The following is a 17,280-nucleotide window of genomic DNA, read 5'->3' on the forward strand; positions in this document are numbered from 1 at the left end:
AAGCAGTGTAAGATTGATATTTTAGAATACTTTATAGTATGTGCATGGTGGTATGATAGTGGTGATGTGCTGTCAATTGAAAGTTGAACAAGATCGAACTTAAATCTTTTATACTGGCATAATGTGAGGCTTAGGTGGTTTAAGTTTCTCCTTTAGCAGATTTGTGCCTATAATATTATTTGCCTCAGAATGAGTGGAGCAGGCATTTGGCTGATAAATGATTCCGTGGGGTGGGATGCTACTAAAGCCTGTTCCTCAAAGAATGGTCTGTGGACTAGCATCAGCATTATTTGGAAGGCTGTTAGTTGTACAGTCTTAGCCAGCTCCCCAATTACTCCATTAGAAATTGCATTTAAACAAATTCTCCATGTGATTCGTATGCACATTAATGTTTGCAAAGCCCTCCAACAGAAGTCATAAGATTTGGCATCTGGGTAAGGAACAAAAACTTCTCTACCTGAGGTTGCAAGGATATAAGGATTTAGAAATTATTATTATTATTTTATTGAAACATAGTTGATTGTACATATCTGTGGGGTACAGGGTTGGATATCAATACCTGTGTGCGATATGTGATGCTTAAATCTGGATAATTAGTATATTCAACATTATACAATGTAATCATTTTTTGTGGCCCTGTACCAATTTTCCCTTTCCTCGCCCCATTTCCCACCTCTGGTAACCTCAGTTCTGTTCTCTTTTTTTGAAAGTTCAACATGTTATTGTGATTGTTTTATCTTTTTTTTATTTATTTGTTTACTTTTTTAGCTGCCACTTACGAGTGAGGGCATATGGTATTTCTCTTTCTGTGCCTGGCTTATTTCACTTAACCTGATTTTCTCTAAGTTCATCCATGTTGCTGTGAGTGGTAGAATTTCATTCTTTTTTATGGCAGAATAGTATTTCATTGTGTAAATATACCACATTTTCCTTATCCAGTCGTCCAGCAAAAGACATTAAGTTGGTTCCAACTCTTGGCTGTTGTAAATTGAGCTGTAATAGACATGGGAGTGCAGGTATCCCTTTGACATGAAGATTTCCATTCCTCTGGGTATGTACCCAGCAGTGGAATTGCTGGATCATATGGCAGTTTTATCTGTAGTTGTTTATTTATTTGAATAATAAAGCAAATGTTCACCTTAAAAATACATTTGTTTATAGGATCATTCATCTTTTCTGGAATAAAATGTGTTTAAGGCATTTCTGTACTTTCATCTTTAATCTTATCTACCAAAGAAGATAAACTTTGCTTTGTCCAACCTGAATGACCTGGTTATTGCCAAGTGTTTCCTAGGATAGTGACAGCCTCTGGATTTGCATGAAATCAAATCTTGAGAAAAGGAGGTGGGAGACTGGCTGACACTGGAATGGCATGGCATGGATGAGCATAATCTAGTATTGGACTTGTTTTGTAATACCAGGGATGCAGACATCCTGTGTTCCAAAGAATAAGTATGTGCTGAATAATTCTGTGTGCGAAGTGATCCAGAGTGGATCAGACTTTTCCTGATGGAGTTTATGATCACACTAGGAACTATCCTTGAAAGTTAGGCACCTGCCACCAGCAGTACTGTGTTATTCTGGGTATGGCCATGTGGATCCGTTGGCTAGACTGACCTCAGCTGTGGTTAAAGAAAGATTAGGAGTAGAGCACTCATTTCAGCCAGTTAAACTTTTTCTGTCAAACTGAATACTGTCCTAATATATCAGCATATTTAAGGAAAGTGAGAATTTAGAGCAAGAAATGTAAATGTCTAGTTGTAAGTACCTTCTTCTAACACACTTAATATAAAATATGTCATGGAATACTCTACCCCTGAACTTTTCAATTTGCTTTAAGGAAATTTTGTTTGCATTCTGCTTCAAGTATTTAAAAACTCTCTTCAATATTGCTCAACTTCTGAGATGGCCCCAGGAGCTCATTGGCTTTTCTGGTGATTGTCTTATTGCGTAACGTTAATTCTTAGCCTATGATCTCTCTGTAAAAATGAAGTCTTGCTCAGTAGTATGAGCAGTAAACCACAGAGGTGCTGCTCTGGTTGAACCTTTGGTTTTGCCTGACTCTTTTGTGCATTCTGGGGATGGGAGGATAAGGCCAGGGTCTGGCAGTACCCTAGCCTAAGAACACCACCATGACTGCTTTTAACCAAAAGATCAATACTAATCCTCCTTTTTAATATTTAAGGATGATATTTTTGTCCAGTAATGTAAAGTTTATCTTGCACAGATGACCTCAGAACCTTGGAGGTAGGAGACTGCTCATAGTCACTAAATGGAAATGCTTTAAATGTGTGGGACCTGGGACAAGACACAGAAATACAAAGATGCCTCTCAGGAACATACCGTTTTCTGCCATACAGTTGGCAAGCGTATTACTGATATAGCTGAGAAAGGAGCTTGCCATAAGGTTCTCATAAGCAAGGAATTGTAAGAGAAAATAATAGCATTGTATACTTCAAGATTGTAAAAGCCATTCTGTTCATTTATTGTGCTGAAGGTATTAGTTTTATTTATTTATTTATTGGCAGCTGGTCGTCATGGGGATTTGAACCTATGAACTCATGGGTATATGAACCCTTGACCTTGGTGTTACAAGGCAGCTCTCTAACCACTGAGCTAATCGGCCAGCTCAGTGTTGCTTACTTTGAGAAGTTTGTCTATAATCAAAAAAAAAAAAAAAAAAGCTAGTAACATTTATTGACTCACTTATGTCAAAGATCTTTTCCTTTACAAATTGTCAATCATGAACTTAATTCTTGATATTAAGGAGGCATTGATGTATACGGAAATATACATTAAATTGTTATTTTTTCTTGATTAGAAAGGCATGTTAGTCTTATTATTAGAGGAAAGCAAGAAAATGTTATTATAGAAAAGCAATAAGACCCCTTTTGTTCAGGATTTTTCAGTGGAAAATATGTTTTGACTTAAATAGGATTTATTGATTGATTTTTAGCTTAAACCAACACACATTTATTCTACCACAGTTTTGGATGTTAGAAGTCCAAAATAAAGATGTTGGCAGGGCCGTGCTCTTTCTGAAGGTTCTAGCGTAGAATCAGTTCCATGCCTTTCTCTTAGCTTTGAGTGTTTGCAACTTATGGTGTTCCTTGGTTTATAGAGGTGCAGCACTCCAACCTCTGCCTCAGTTATAACATGGCCTTCTCCCTGTGTGTTTATTTCTCTGTCTCTTCTTTTCTTATATGGATACCAATCATGTTGGATTTTTCTCTAGTATACTCAGTTGAAAGTGTAGATATTTCTTTAACATTCTTCTTTTCTAATGTATCATTTTAATGTTAAATATTTCCTTCTAGGGACTGTGTTCTCACATGCCGCATGTTTTGATAAGTTATATTTTTATTTTGATTCATTCATAATACTTTTGAATTTCTCTTGACCCATGTGTTGTTTAGAAATATGTTAAACAGGATTTAAATGGCAACTTGATAATAGATAATTTTAGGAGATTGCTCAGAGTTCTTAAGGATTAGTTTGAATTTTGTTTGCATCATGATTGTACTGAGTGTAGTCATATCAGTTTGTCCCCAGCATGCCTAGAGAATACTCACACCATCTTTGCTCTACAGGAAAATAACTCAGGCACTTTGGACACGGTGGGTGCTGTGGTTGTGGACCAAGAAGGAAACGTTGCTGCTGCTGTCTCCAGTGGAGGCTTGGCCTTGAAACATCCAGGGAGAGTTGGGCAGGTAAACAATTACAGGGCTTTCAAACTCGTTTTTCAAAGTAAAACGTGGAATTTTCTAGTTCATAATTTATAAACTAGTAGGGACTTTTTTTTTCTTTAGAAAAATGAATATCATTTTAAAAACCCCCATTTATCTAGTATAAATCATCAGCCAAATACCTTTTCAGGATTCTTTCTAAAAATTTAAAAGCCTATCTCATAGTAACAGGGTTCTTGTCTGATCTTTACAATTGGTAATCCTAGTTTTACTACTTCCAGCAGGCTAGGCACTGGGCATTTAGTAGACATTTAATAAATGTGTGTCAATTTCCATTTTCTCTTTTTGTAAATTTTGCTGTCTTTAGAACTATGCACTACCTGACTATATTGCTGCTTACTATTTAGGTGAGAAAGTGATTTTTTAGTACATTTTTTATTTCCTCTATTCAAGGAACAGTAACATTTTTACCTTCTACATCTGTCCTCAGATTAAGCATTTCAGCCATTTTACAGAATAACCAGTATTTCAGGTCACTGGCCCATGATACCACTCAAGACATCTAGAAATGAGGAAGGTATAGTTTATGGGAAACTCGCTTATTCCCAGTTCACTTGCACATCCTCTTCACCCTCCCCCACCATCTCTAATCTTTAGTTTTATACAGAGAATGAAATTTAACAATCCATTTGATCTAGTAAGCCTTCTGAGTGTAAATAAATTTGGCACATTACTTATGGACTTAATAAATATTTGTTGAGTGAACAAATGAATTGGACCCTCTGATGGAGTCTGTTAAAGTAGTTGCAAGGAGTGTGTTTAAACTCAATATTTGAATCCTATCTTACATATGGAGCATGGCTTGGTGTGCTTTGTCACTCATCTTTGAAGGAGAGTTGGTGTCACAGTTGCTTTGGTCATGGTGGTTAACGAATGTTTGGAGCCGGGTGATCTGATTCATGGAGATATCTTTGCAAAGCCTCAAGTGATATTCCCTGGTCTGCCCTTTATTGTGGGCATGCCACTTACAGTCTGATTCTAGGGGGAAGGGGAAGGAAAGAATAAATAATTTTGTGATACTCTTTGCCTATCGTAGAAGGGGATTTATGGGAAATGATTTACTCAACACATGTACAATGCTTTGATCTCATAATAAAAGCCTTTATCTGGTTATGGTATTTTTCCACATTATAAAACCTATGTATTTGTCAGTTTGGAATAAGAAACTCAAGCTTGGCATATCAGATTTGGATGCCCTGGTGGAGAAAGAGAAAGAAAAGCCAGCAGAGTTGTCTTCATTGCATTGTAATTCCTATGACTTTCTCACTGTTTTCTGTTTGTTTTGGTTAGCAAAATCTCAACAACAGAACCAAGGACAGTCTGGACAATGTTAGCAGGATATTACATCTAACGGTCTTGAAGCCATTCTACCACTACACATGATACTGTCCTGGAAAAAGAAATACTTCTGTAAAATTTATGTGTTGATTTGCCCCAGTTGGGTAGTTTATGAATACACATCTTGTGAATACACACACAGCTGAAAAATCAGGAAAGAGTGTGGAAGAGAGGAGTAAAGGTACTGGGGATTCTATTACTTGAATAGAGGAGATATAATAAGTCTGGAAGTATGTAAAGATCAGATGGGAGGTAAAGAACAATTCTTGACAATCAGGACAGAATGAAACAAAATAGGAAAGCAAGCTGTATCAAAGACTAATTATTTTTAAAAATTGTGCTGAAATTAGATACTTTTAAATGCATTTTTAAAAAAAAAATATTTATTGAATTAAAATCGATTATACATATTTTGGGGGTTGAACACTGAGATATGTATGTAGATCAAATCAATATCCTAGCATATGTATTGTTACAGATCGTAATTATTCTTTATGCCCCTTGTCCAATCTCTCCTCTTTCCCCATTCCCTCCCCCTCCCCACTCTAACTACCCTAGATTTCTTCTCTCCTTTTGAAAGAATCATGGTTACTCTGTTGATTTGTTGCCTAGATGATCTGTCCAATGCTGAGAGATGTGATCGGGTCCCCCAATGTTATCATAGAGCAGATGCTGCTTCTGTCACTCTGAAATGGGCTTTGTGGAAAGAGACATCCTCTTCTTTTCCTTGACTCTGCTGGTGACTCTCCTTGTGTGAACGCACTCCAGTGGTTGGTGGACCATTTATGTGGTGCTTGTGGTGTCTAGTCGCTTTTGCAGCAGCCATGGTTATTGTGGAGGCTGCAAGGGGCCACCTACATGGAGGTGCTGTTTCTGGTATGCTCCCTGGCACTGGCAGTATGCCTGGTTCTGGGGTGTGTCTGGTCCCCTTCTCCATGTCTCTGGTCCCTGGGCAGGCCCCAAGTCGCTGGTGCCATGTGCCAGGTTGTGGGAGGTGTGTCCAGTCCCCTTCTGCATGCCTCGGGTCACCAGGTGAGACCCAAGGAGCTGGCTTGGTGTGCCTGGTCCGGGGAACGGGGTCCAGTCCCTTTCGCCATGCCCCAGGTCCCTGGGCAGGCCTCGAGGTGCTGGCACGGTGTGCCTGGTTGAGGGAGGGCGGTCTGGTTCCCTTCTCCATGCCCCGGGTCCCTGGGTGGGCCCCAAGGCACTGGTGTGGTGTGTCTGGCTGTGGGAGAGAGGTCCGGTCCCCTTCTCCATTCCCTGGGTCTCTGGGTGGGCTCCAAGGTGCTGGCATGGTGTGCCTGGTTGTAGGAGGGTGGTCCAGTCCCCTTCTCCATTCCCTGGGTCCCTGGGCAGGCCCCGAGGTGCTGGCATGGTGTGCCTGGTTGTGGAAGGAAGGTCTGGTCCCTGGCTCCGTACCTCGGGTCATTTGGTAGGACCCAAGGTACTGGCTAGGTGTGCCTGGTTGTGGGAGAGACGTCTGGTCCCCTTCTCCATGCCTTGGGTCCCTGGGAAGGCCACAAGGTGCGGGCATGTTGTGCCTGGTTGTGGGAGAGAGTCTGGTCCACTTCTCCTTGCCTCAGGTCACTGGGTGGGCCCTGAGGCGCTGGCACAGTGTGCCTGGTTGTGGGAGAGAGGTTCAGTCCCCTTCTCCTTGCCTCAGGTTAATGGGCAGGCCCCGAGGTGCTGGTGTGGTGTGTCTGGTTGTGGGAGGAGGGTCTGGTCCCCTTCTCCATGCCTTGGGGCTCTGGGAAGGCCTCGAGATGCAGGCATGGTGTGCCTGGTTGTGGGAGAGAGGTCTGATCCCCTTCTCCTTGCCTCGGGTCACTGGGCAGGCCCCGAGGTGCTGGCGTGATGTGTCTGGTTGTGGGAGGAGGGTCCAGTCCCCTTCTCCGTGCCTTGGGTCCCCGTGCTGGCCCTGAAGCACTGGCACAGTTTGCCTGGAAGTGGGAGTGGGGTCCGGTCCCCGGATCCAAGCCTCTGGTTCCCAGGAAGGCCCAAAGGTGCTGGTGGTGTGCCTGGGCCGGAACTAATTTTTTGTCCTTTGCTTCTAACACGGGGGAACTTCCTGTGGGAACCAGTACTTGAGTGTGTGGTTGTTTAAATTGCTGCTTTGCTGCTGTTTCCCTAGGGAAGGCTTTTTGTGCAGCTCAGGGTTTAATGGTTGATCTTATAGGTACTTCCGGCTCTCCAGAAACCCGGTGGATCTGTGTTCTGTAGAATCTCTGATCTGGGCCTGAGTTTTTTCATCAAACTGCACCCCATGCAATTCTGTATTCCTGACCAGCCTCCTCTGAGTGGTCCTGTGCTGATTGGGGGGCAGGTTGTCTGTCCTTGCTGTGTCCCAGTGTTCTAGGTGTTCCCATCTTGCCCACCGCCCGTGCTCCAAACACTTCCCATGTGATTGGCCCGGTGTCATCCCTTGCAATGACTCACTAGCCTCTGAGTGGCTCCCTTTTTCTGGTTATTCTGGCTCCTCACTGCTGCGTGGGTCCATGGGAACTCTGTATGGGGGGCTGCCAAGGCCCTCTTCTCCCCTTCCGCCTCCAAGTAACTCCATCTGAAGGGCACAGCTGCGGCTTCTGCCGGATCCTGCTCCATGTGCTCATCAGCTCGAGCCTAAAAGTGACTGTGGCCCAAAACACTCAGAGCAGCTTTTTCTTTCTCTCATTGTAGTTTCTCTCACCTTCGTGAACTCCGTAGGCCTCTCCTCCTCTTCCCCTGAGCTCCAACAGCCCCAGCTTGGCTGATGTTACATTTTTATAGTTGTAAATTGGCTGATTTGTGGGAGAGAGTGACTCTGGGAACTGTTTGTTCTACCATCTTGACCTGAACTTCCTTAAATGTATTTTGAATGTACAAATGAACTTTAGCATATCACCCTGCTCTAGATATGTGATAGTAGTACAGATAGTGAAATAGCAATTTGAATTTCAAGTTATTAAGCTTCTTTAGCTTAGTGTAATAATTAGAATTTACAAGTAGTACACGAGAAGGGAATTATTGTATTTCACTCCTACCCTTCACTCCACCCACACACAAATAGGCAGTTGAGTTTAGTGGTTGTGAGTATGGACTTTGGATTCAGGTAAACCTTTACTCTAATCCCACCTTCCCATTTACCATTCCCCTTACTTTGAATAAATTACTCAACATCTTTAAGCTCCACAACTGTAAAATGGGGATAACGGCCTACGTGACAAAGTTCTAGAAGATTAAGTGACATAATGCATTTAAATTGCATATCATAGTCCTACTAATAACAGCTGTGGTTACCATTTATTAAGCACTTGCATCGTGCAACAGGTATGTTAATTCACTGATCCAACACAACTCTGTGAGGTGGGTGTTTTTATTATCCTCATTTTATAGAAGAGGAAACTATGGCATGGAGATGATTAAATTATAATAATATCATCATTTATGTGACCTACTTTTTCTACATGATAATACCTTTAATAAAATTTTAATAAAATCTTGTTACCAAAAAGAAGGAAGCTTTTTTGTTTTTAAAAACCCAGTTCTGTTTGTTGTATTTTACCCAAAGTAGTGGTTAAGTGAGGAACAACCTCTGATTCTTTTTTTTTTTTTTTTTTTTAATCTTACCTATCACTTTCTCAGCCTAACCAATTTCAGAGAAGTAACATTCTTCAGAAGGTTAAGAACTAACTTTAGGTCGTGAAATTATGGGAGGGTATCATAAAGGGAATTTGCTTAGAGAGAAGAAACAAAGGGTAAGCATAAATGTTCTTTCCTAGAAAACATTTCCTAGAAAACACTGGCTTTCTAAGAGGTGTTCTTAGGGCCTTATTTACTATTTTTTGAGTGTGGGCTCCTGGTCAAAGTAATTGTAGGGATTAGATGGATGATGGATGAATGTCCAGAGTTTCCAGTCAAGGAAGAATGGGCCCTTCCCTTAAGGTCTTGTGTTTTCTGAGACTTCAGCTGACCCAGCACCTGCCCCAGGGAGTATTAGTTGAATGGCTTATCTCACAAGTCTGCCAGTTTTATTCTGAAATCCATGTGTTAAATAACTTCTGACTAAATTGCTTCTGAAGGGCTTTTAGATTTCACACTGACCTAACAGTGTTAGAAAACTAAGACACATATTTTAGAAGCATGGTGTTTCCAAAGGCAATAACAGATTTCCCACTGTCTGCCATATTGGGGGTGTCCTGTTCACTTTGTTCTACTTTTAAGAGGGCTATTGCAAGTGACAACTAGAGAAGGCAACTAAGGGTCATATGAACATGGGAGACTTTGTCTCTATTTCTCAAGGAGGGTAATTAGAGAAGAGGGGTAGATCTGTGCATCTCAAACTCTGTGTGTAACAGTTCACAAATCTAGGATTCTTAGAGTGAGGAAAGAGGTCTAGAATAGCTGTTTTAAAAATTTAGGGCTGACCCAGTTAGTTATAGCATGGCACTTCACAACACCAAGGTCCAGGGTTTGATCTCTGTACTGACCAGCTGCCAAAAAAAAAAAAAAATGAAGGTCTTTATGAAGAGGCTAAAGTATTTCCAGAGAGCAGAATCAGGACTAGTAGGTAGAAGTTAAAATAAAGCAGATATTTGCTCACATTAAGGAAAAACTTTCCACCAATGAAAGTGTCCAAATGTGGAATATGTTCCCACATGAGGTAGTGAGATTCTCAGTATCAGAAGTGCCTGGGATATTTCATGGAGATTCCTGCTCTTGGTAGAATGTTGGAGCAAATAAATTCTAAGATCCTTGTAAAAAATGGAATATCATAGAAAGCTGAAGTCTGTTTTGTCACTATTCCTAGTCTTAGCCTATTCCCCAGTCCTCGGAAGTGAACTCCTAGAAAAACAACAGTACTGTTTTATGAGAGTATCTTTTTCCTCCACCAATAGTAGTGAATAATGAATGGATTGTTCTAGTTTGCTTCCCCCCACCCCAGGTATTCAACAATGTGTTTTGGAGCTCTTTCTGTATTCATTTCTAAAGTTTAAAAAAATTTTTAATTCTTTTATTTTTGACCTTTGCAATGAATTCCACATATTGCTATGTCAATTTATTTAGCCACTTCTTTACTGATTGATATTTAGGTTGTTTCCAGTTTCTCATTCTTACTAACCATGTGGTGATGAACTCTTGAGCATGCCTCTTCCAGCTAAGGGTTTTTCTAACTCCATTTCTAACTAAGTAGTGAAAAAGTTGCTAGTTTTTATTCCCCTCCCAAATATACAGATGTTATTATGGACATTGAAGAGATGAATCCAGACATTCTGGGTGGGATTATTAGAAACAAAATAGGAATGATTATCATAATCTTTTATGAAACTATAGTAGCTTGTTGTATTCCTGGTGGTTTCAGACATGTAAATCTGCTCCACTACCTAACAAAGTGATTAGCTTGAACAGGCCTTTTTGCCTCCTTTCTTTTTATCTGGCAGAACCTGGCACGGTGGTGAGCGTATCCTGGGTCCTTTGGTATAGAGCCCCATGGGAGGTACAGAAAAGGCCCTCTTCCTGGAGTGTGGTAGGAGGGCCACCTGCATCTCAGAACCTCAAGGCCCTGATTAGTTGTGCTGGTCTCGCATCTCCCCCAAACACAGGAACCAGTGTTCTTATCAGCAAACTCCCCAAGTAATTCCACACAGACCTAGTTTGAGAACCACTGTTTTAAGGCAACCACATTGATTTCAAGAGGCCAGAAGGGCAACTAGTTGACAAACTACGAAAGGGTTTTCTCCTTTTGGTTTTTCAGGGAGGGAAAAAACTACTGCCAATGAGAGTAAGAAACTTTCTTTTGCTATCTTCTGAAAATTTTTAGATTAGTACAATAGTTGAAAATATAGTTTTGAATGTGTTAAAATCATTGTTTGGGTAAGTCTTATATAACCTCTCCTATTATCACTCAGTTGTTATACATCATTACTAGGCTTTATGAGATATCTATGTCTGTGATTTTTATCTTCTGTTGAAAGCTGATAATTACATATAACATTTCTGAAATATTATGTCTATTTTCTTTTTTTCCAGGCTGCTCTTTATGGATGTGGCTGCTGGGCTGAAAATACTGGAGCTCAAAATCCCTATTCCACAGCTGTGAGTACCTCAGGTATTTACTGCTTTCATGACCATTTTTCATAACTTCAACCTCGTCAGTAACTTGATGATTGAAAGCAATATTTTTAGGTAAACATAAAGCATATACTAAGACACTGCATAGACAAGAGCATTGATGCATGGAAGATATTTAGTATTTGGGAGATCTTAAAGGATTGTTTAGCATCAGAGTGTAAATGCTTTGCTAACTTTTTCAATATGACTTTGGATTTAACTATAGCTTAATTTCTTTTTATATGTATTATTTCTCTAATGACCCATATTGGTGCCAAATTTAGATCACAAAAGATATAAAAATAGCAAGGGATTTCAAAAACAAACAGATTATCTTGAGTAAAATGTTGACATAAAAATTATAAAGTATATTTCAAAATGTATTGTTTATGATGTCCACTCCTCAAAATACACTTTTAATAAAATATAGGTCTTCTTTTTATATCTGTATTAGAAAAGTCATTATCATTTAGGATAAAGTGTGTGTGTGCATTTGGAGGGGTGGAGAGTGGGGGATGGGGGGAGTTTTAATGGGCAGAGTGGTCGTTGTCTATTTCCAGATTTTCATAATGCTTGTATCAGATATACCCAAAGCCGTTTCTCTTTATTTGGTGATACCTCTGCTTGTAGAGATAATATGGTTCATTCTTTTGCCGTGTAATCCCTCAAGTTACATTCTGTCCCTTTCTCCCCAACGTCCTCAGATGCTAGGAGAAGGGTAGATGGATGTGGCTGCCTTCCCTTCCTTTCTCTCTTCAATTTCTTGCCACATTCCTATTGGTTTCTGCCCCAACGCACTAACGACCGGCCCAGTCCAACCGCCCTCTTCTCCTATTGGTTTCTGCCCCCACGCACGAACGAACTGCCCAGTCCAACCGCCCTCTTCTCCTATTGGTTTCTGCCCCAACGTACTAACGAACTGCCCCGTCTAACCGCCCTCTTCTATTGGTTTCTGCCCCCACGCACTAACGACCTGCCCAGTCCAACCGCCCTCTTCTCCTATTGGTTTCTGCCCCCACGCACTAACGACCTGCCCAGTCCAACCGCCCTCTTCTCCTATTGGTTTCTGCCCCCACGCACTAACGACCTGCCCAGTCCAACCGCCCTCTTCTCCTATTGGTTCCTGCCCCCACGCACTAACCACCTGCGCAGTCCAACCGCCCTCTTCTCCTATTGGTTCCTGCCCCCACGCACTAACGACCTGCCCAGTCCAACCGCCCTCTTCTCCTATTGGTTCCTGCCCCCACGCACTAACGACCTGCGCAGTCCAACGGCCCTCCTCTCCTATTGGTTCCTGCCCCCACGCACTAACGACCTGCGCAGTCCAACCGCCCTCTTCTCCTATTGGTTCCTGCCCCCACGCACTAACGACCTGCCCAGTCCAACCGCCCTCTTCTCCTATTGGTTCCTGCCCCCACGTACTAACGAACTGCCCCGTCTAACGAACCTCTTCTCCTGCTTACTGCTTATTCTTTCTGTGATCTCTGATGCAGGTGATTCCTTTCTTTTTGCCTCTAGCGTAGATCCTGGAACTCTCTTGGTTTGGCCTGCTTCACTGACATGCTCCATCTTGGCTTTTTTCACAGACTCTTCTTCATTTGTTCTCGCATTGCTAACAACTCCAGGTTTGGGAATCTGCTAGATTCTCTTCAACTTCGTATTTAAATTTTTTTTTTCTTGGTGATTTGGTGGTATTGTTGTTGTTCTGATGATTTCAGCTATTATCTCTTGAGGTATTGGCTTCCACAGTTGTATATACTGTGGACTTTTCTCTTGAGGTCCACATGAGTTTTTGCTAACTTACTATTGGACTTGTCCCTGTGGGTGTCATGTATGCACATCAGACTCAGCAGGTTCAATAGAACACCTTACTCTTCATTCCCACTCTGCCACCTTTCTCTGGCATTCCCTATCTCTTTCATTGTCCTCACTATCCTATTCTTTGCTCAGACTTGAAATCTTGGCACCATTGTCATATTTGTTGCTTCTTTCCATTTCTACTAACCTGACACTGTTATTTCAGACCCATATTCCTCTGCCTGCTTATTTGTAGCAGCCTCCTGACCTTGCTCCATTACTTGCATTAGTGGAAAAATAAGGTTGTGAGCAACTGGACTATCAGGTGAAGTCTAAACATGAGTTAGTGTTGAATCTAAACCATACTAATATAATTGTCAAAAAATTGTTTTTCAGTCTTTAATTTTTGAGGAGATGAGCATAACGTAATAATGTGAGTTTAATTTTTAATTTAATATTGATGGCACATGAAAATCTTGACACATAATGTTTATGAATTAGCCTGTGCATGTAATTAAGTACGGCCCTATGTCTAAAGAAAATTCTGCTATTTGAACAAACTGAAGTCTAAAATAAATTCATTGTTTCATTTTTATTTTCCCAAAGAAATCTCATTTGGTATTGTGTTCTGTCAGTTTTGTTTTTGGTCAGTATGTTGTTCAATGAGTTAGTTTGCTGTTTAGCGGTTACTCTCATATCTAGATGGTAAGAGAACTGGATTCTATTTTTAAACAAAATCCTGGGAGCCTACCTGACTGTCACTTTGGAAAAGAGATTCAGCCCCCTTGGGATTGTTAACTCCCCTTGCCCCCAACACTTCATAGTTTTGATTCTATTAAGTAGAATGCAGTGGGTGGGTAAAGCTACAATTGCAAAATTGAGGTCTTTTCCCTTCCTCTTTCATTGTTCCTCCTTTTTCCATCCTGCATCAGTTCAAGACAGTTTTATATCACTAAAGATACTTTTAGGTTTCCAGTTCATAACATCCAGTGAAGCCTTTGTCATGATACCCACTTTGTCATGTTACCTCCTTCTCAAGTTAAAGGACTAACCACCATCAGCCCACAGAACCTGAGGATGTTAGAGTAGCTCTCCAGTTTCTCCTCTCTGTGGGACTGTGCGATTGCTTCACTCCTGTTTCTCCTGGAGTTGTCACTGTGAGGTTGGCAATGGAAACACATGGCAGATTGGGTCACCAAGTCAGAAGAAAGGTGGAGCACAGAATTTTGCAATTATTTGGCCAAAATAAAGAAAACTTGTGCTTTAGGCTGTTGCAGAAAATCCAGAGACCTGGCCTGCATTTTAGGTTTATATATCTTGGAAGGTGATAATTGAAAGGCAGAGAGAAGATGGTTAGTTATGGTCAGGACAGGGCTCTCTCAAAGCCAGTCAGGCGATTTGGTCATTAGCCTGAGGGATAAACTCCGGCATCTTGTTCTCATCACTGAGTGGGAAAGAATGACTGGGGGGGGGGGGGGAGTTGGAGTGGCAGGAGTGGACCTTGCAGACTCTGACTAATGTTCGGGCATCATGGGAGTTTGCCTAGCTAGGGAGAGAGCCTAGAGCAGACACCTGGGTTTTTGTCCAGGCTCTTCCTAGCTGTGCTACCTGGGCAAGGGGTTATTTGTAAAACAGGAATAATATCTATCATTGCTGTGAGGATTGAATGAGTTGACATAGGAAGGCACTTAGTGCATTTCTTGGCCCAGAGTAGGGGCTCAGTACTTACTATATTTCACTGAATCTAAGTCACCATCTTTTATAAGATACACTGTAATTTTTATACTACTGAGAAAAAGAGAAAGGACTGCCAATTAAATTATGGCACACTTTTTTCTCATCACTTAATGCATAGTTGTTGCTTTACAAGAAAATATGGAATTGGGGATGCTCCTCCAATGAGAAATATTTGCTTCACTGATTACAAAGGCATGCCCCATTGCTTTTTCCATCCCTTTCTACATATACAATCATTTTTAATTTCAACTCTTTGTCATACTGTAATCCTTTTGAATGCATTTTAAAAAGCAGTTTAACAGTACATGTAGTTCCAGTATGGCACATAACTGAAGGGTCGAGAAATAGAAACAGCTTGCATCTAGAGGCAGTGGTAGCTCTGTCACCACTGGAGCCTGAAAGACAGCATGGGAGGGTGCCATCACTTACAACACACCTCCTGATTCCAGAAATTTTAAAATGTATTTTAGAATTGATAAACTAAGTAAAAGTAAGAGCTTTTCTTATTTTCAGTTTTTTTGTGAAAATAAATAGTTTATTTCAGGTCTTCTTGAAACAGTAAGATAAACTCTTGAGGGAAGAAGGGATATGGGTATATTGTGTCTCCTGAGTGCCTGGCACAGAGCCTTTCACATGGTAAGTGCCTAATATACAAATAAAAATTAAGAAATGTATGTGTGGTCTCTACCTCTTCTAGAAGGATGCTTGCTTTTTCAAGATTATTCACCACGGAATTTTTTAAAATAGCATTTAAAAATATGATTCCATTTGCAAAATTCTGATTCACATAATTTTTTAGTAACACATCAGATGCACGGTGTAAGATACATCTGTGGTTTGTCTCTGGCTATGGAAAGGAAGAGCAGATTGAGATTAGAAAATCAGAAAAAGGAAAAAAAACAAAAAAGCAGGGGATTAAGTTTATGCTCTGGTTGACCTTAACGTTGATCTTCTGTTACTTGTCTGTGTAGTTCTCTTTTTTCTTAAAGAGATATAGTGAGTCTGGGGGTACTGATGGCAACTGACTGGAGATGGAAGATGTAGGCTTCAATCCTCCTTTGTTCAAGTGTTCTGGCATGAGGAAAGATCTGCTACCTGATTTCTGGTATGAAGCCCAATGACTTCTGATTTTGTAGGTTCTTTGCTTTTCCAAGTCTTGGCTCTGGGCAGTACTAGAGACCTGAGAGCTGAGAGGGTTATGGCTGTGACTTGCCAGGAGTAGCATCAAAGGTGAATGGGCGGGGTGGGGGGTGGGGTGGAGATTGGATAAGGGGCATAAAGAATAAGTACGATTTGTAATAATATATATGCTAATAGTATTGATTTGATCAACATAGTCAATGTTGAACCCCCAAAATATGTATAATCAATTATGATTCAATAAAAAAAAATTAAACACAAAATTGAGAACAGCCTTATGCCTTAATCATTCTGAGCTAGTGATTGGAGTCTTTTCCATATGCCACTCCTTGCTTTCTCAACCTGATGAACACTCAAAGGTCTTCTCCTGCCCCTCTGTGGGGTATTGTCTAATGGGACTGTGCTCAAAAACTCCTGCCCAGGGACCGTTGTCAGGAGGGCACAAGACAGCTTTCCCTGACAGAGAGGAGTTACATGACAGCAGGAGCCATGTGAGACCATTGCTGAGACATTTACAAGTGCCAAGTGGTCATTGCTTTGTAGCAGTGAGGAGGGAAGGCAGGCAGGAATCCATGCTTCAGCTTCTTTTTTAGCAGGAGTCATTCTTTCTCTTTTGTACCCTATGTGTCACAGGCAATCTCAGTGAATAAGTGTCCTGTTCTACTCAGGACTTTGTGTGTAAGTCACCTAGGGGTTCAGTTTCCCTTCTAGCTCTCACCCCATTTATTAGCATCCCTTCAAGGTGAAAGTTCAAGGAATTGTCTGTACTTGAGATTTATTATTTTTCTTAGTACTCTTCTCTCATTTACTCCTTAATCTACTTCAGCCTCAAGCCTTTTCTTCTACCACCCTACCAATCTGATCTTGTCAAAATTAGCAGCTACTTCCAAACACCAGTGGTCCTCTTTTAGACCTATACCTATAAGCAGCATTTTTCACAGTTGCTTTAATGACTTTCTCCTCCTGGTAATATTGTCCTTGATAGACTTCCAGGGAACCACACTCTCCTGGTCTTTCTTCCACCTCACTGGCTGTTCCTTCTCAGTCTCCTTGTTAATGTTTCTCATCTCCCTGACCTCTCAATGCTGGAGTGCCCCAAGGCCTAGTCCTTGGACCTCTTCTCTCTTTGTATCCCCACTCCCTTGGCATCTCATCTAATCTAATGGCTGAGTCCCATCAATATGCTGATGACTCCCACACTTTTATCTTCAAACTGGGTCTCTTTCCAGAACTCAGTTATAATTCAACGGCTTGTTAAAAGTCTCCACTCATATGTCTAATAGGTATCTCAAATTTAGTATGTCCTAATAGGAGCTCTTGATATTCTTCTCCCTTCCCTCTAACCCCCAATCTGTTCTCTTGAAATCTTTTACACAGCAAGTGGCAACTCTGTTTTCCCAGTGGCTCAGGTCAAAATTTGGGAGTCATCCTTAAC

The 17,280-nt window shown here is 41.1% G+C and overlaps 1 protein-coding gene across 1 annotated transcript in view; it reads left to right on the plus strand.

Moving 5' to 3' along the window:
• Positions 1–17,280, plus strand: part of TASP1 (taspase 1) — a 264,853-nt gene that overhangs the window by 97,108 nt on the left and 150,465 nt on the right. Inside the window, exons 9-10 of the mRNA XM_063108924.1 lie at positions 3,591–3,710; positions 11,091–11,169. Of these exons, the coding sequence (XP_062964994.1) occupies positions 3,591–3,710; positions 11,091–11,169 (199 nt within the window). The remainder of the gene's footprint in view (positions 1–3,590; positions 3,711–11,090; positions 11,170–17,280) is intronic.

Source organism: Cynocephalus volans, chromosome 1 (assembly GCF_027409185.1).
Source record: "Cynocephalus volans isolate mCynVol1 chromosome 1, mCynVol1.pri, whole genome shotgun sequence".
In the NCBI taxonomy this organism is placed as follows: domain Eukaryota; kingdom Metazoa; phylum Chordata; class Mammalia; order Dermoptera; family Cynocephalidae; genus Cynocephalus; species Cynocephalus volans.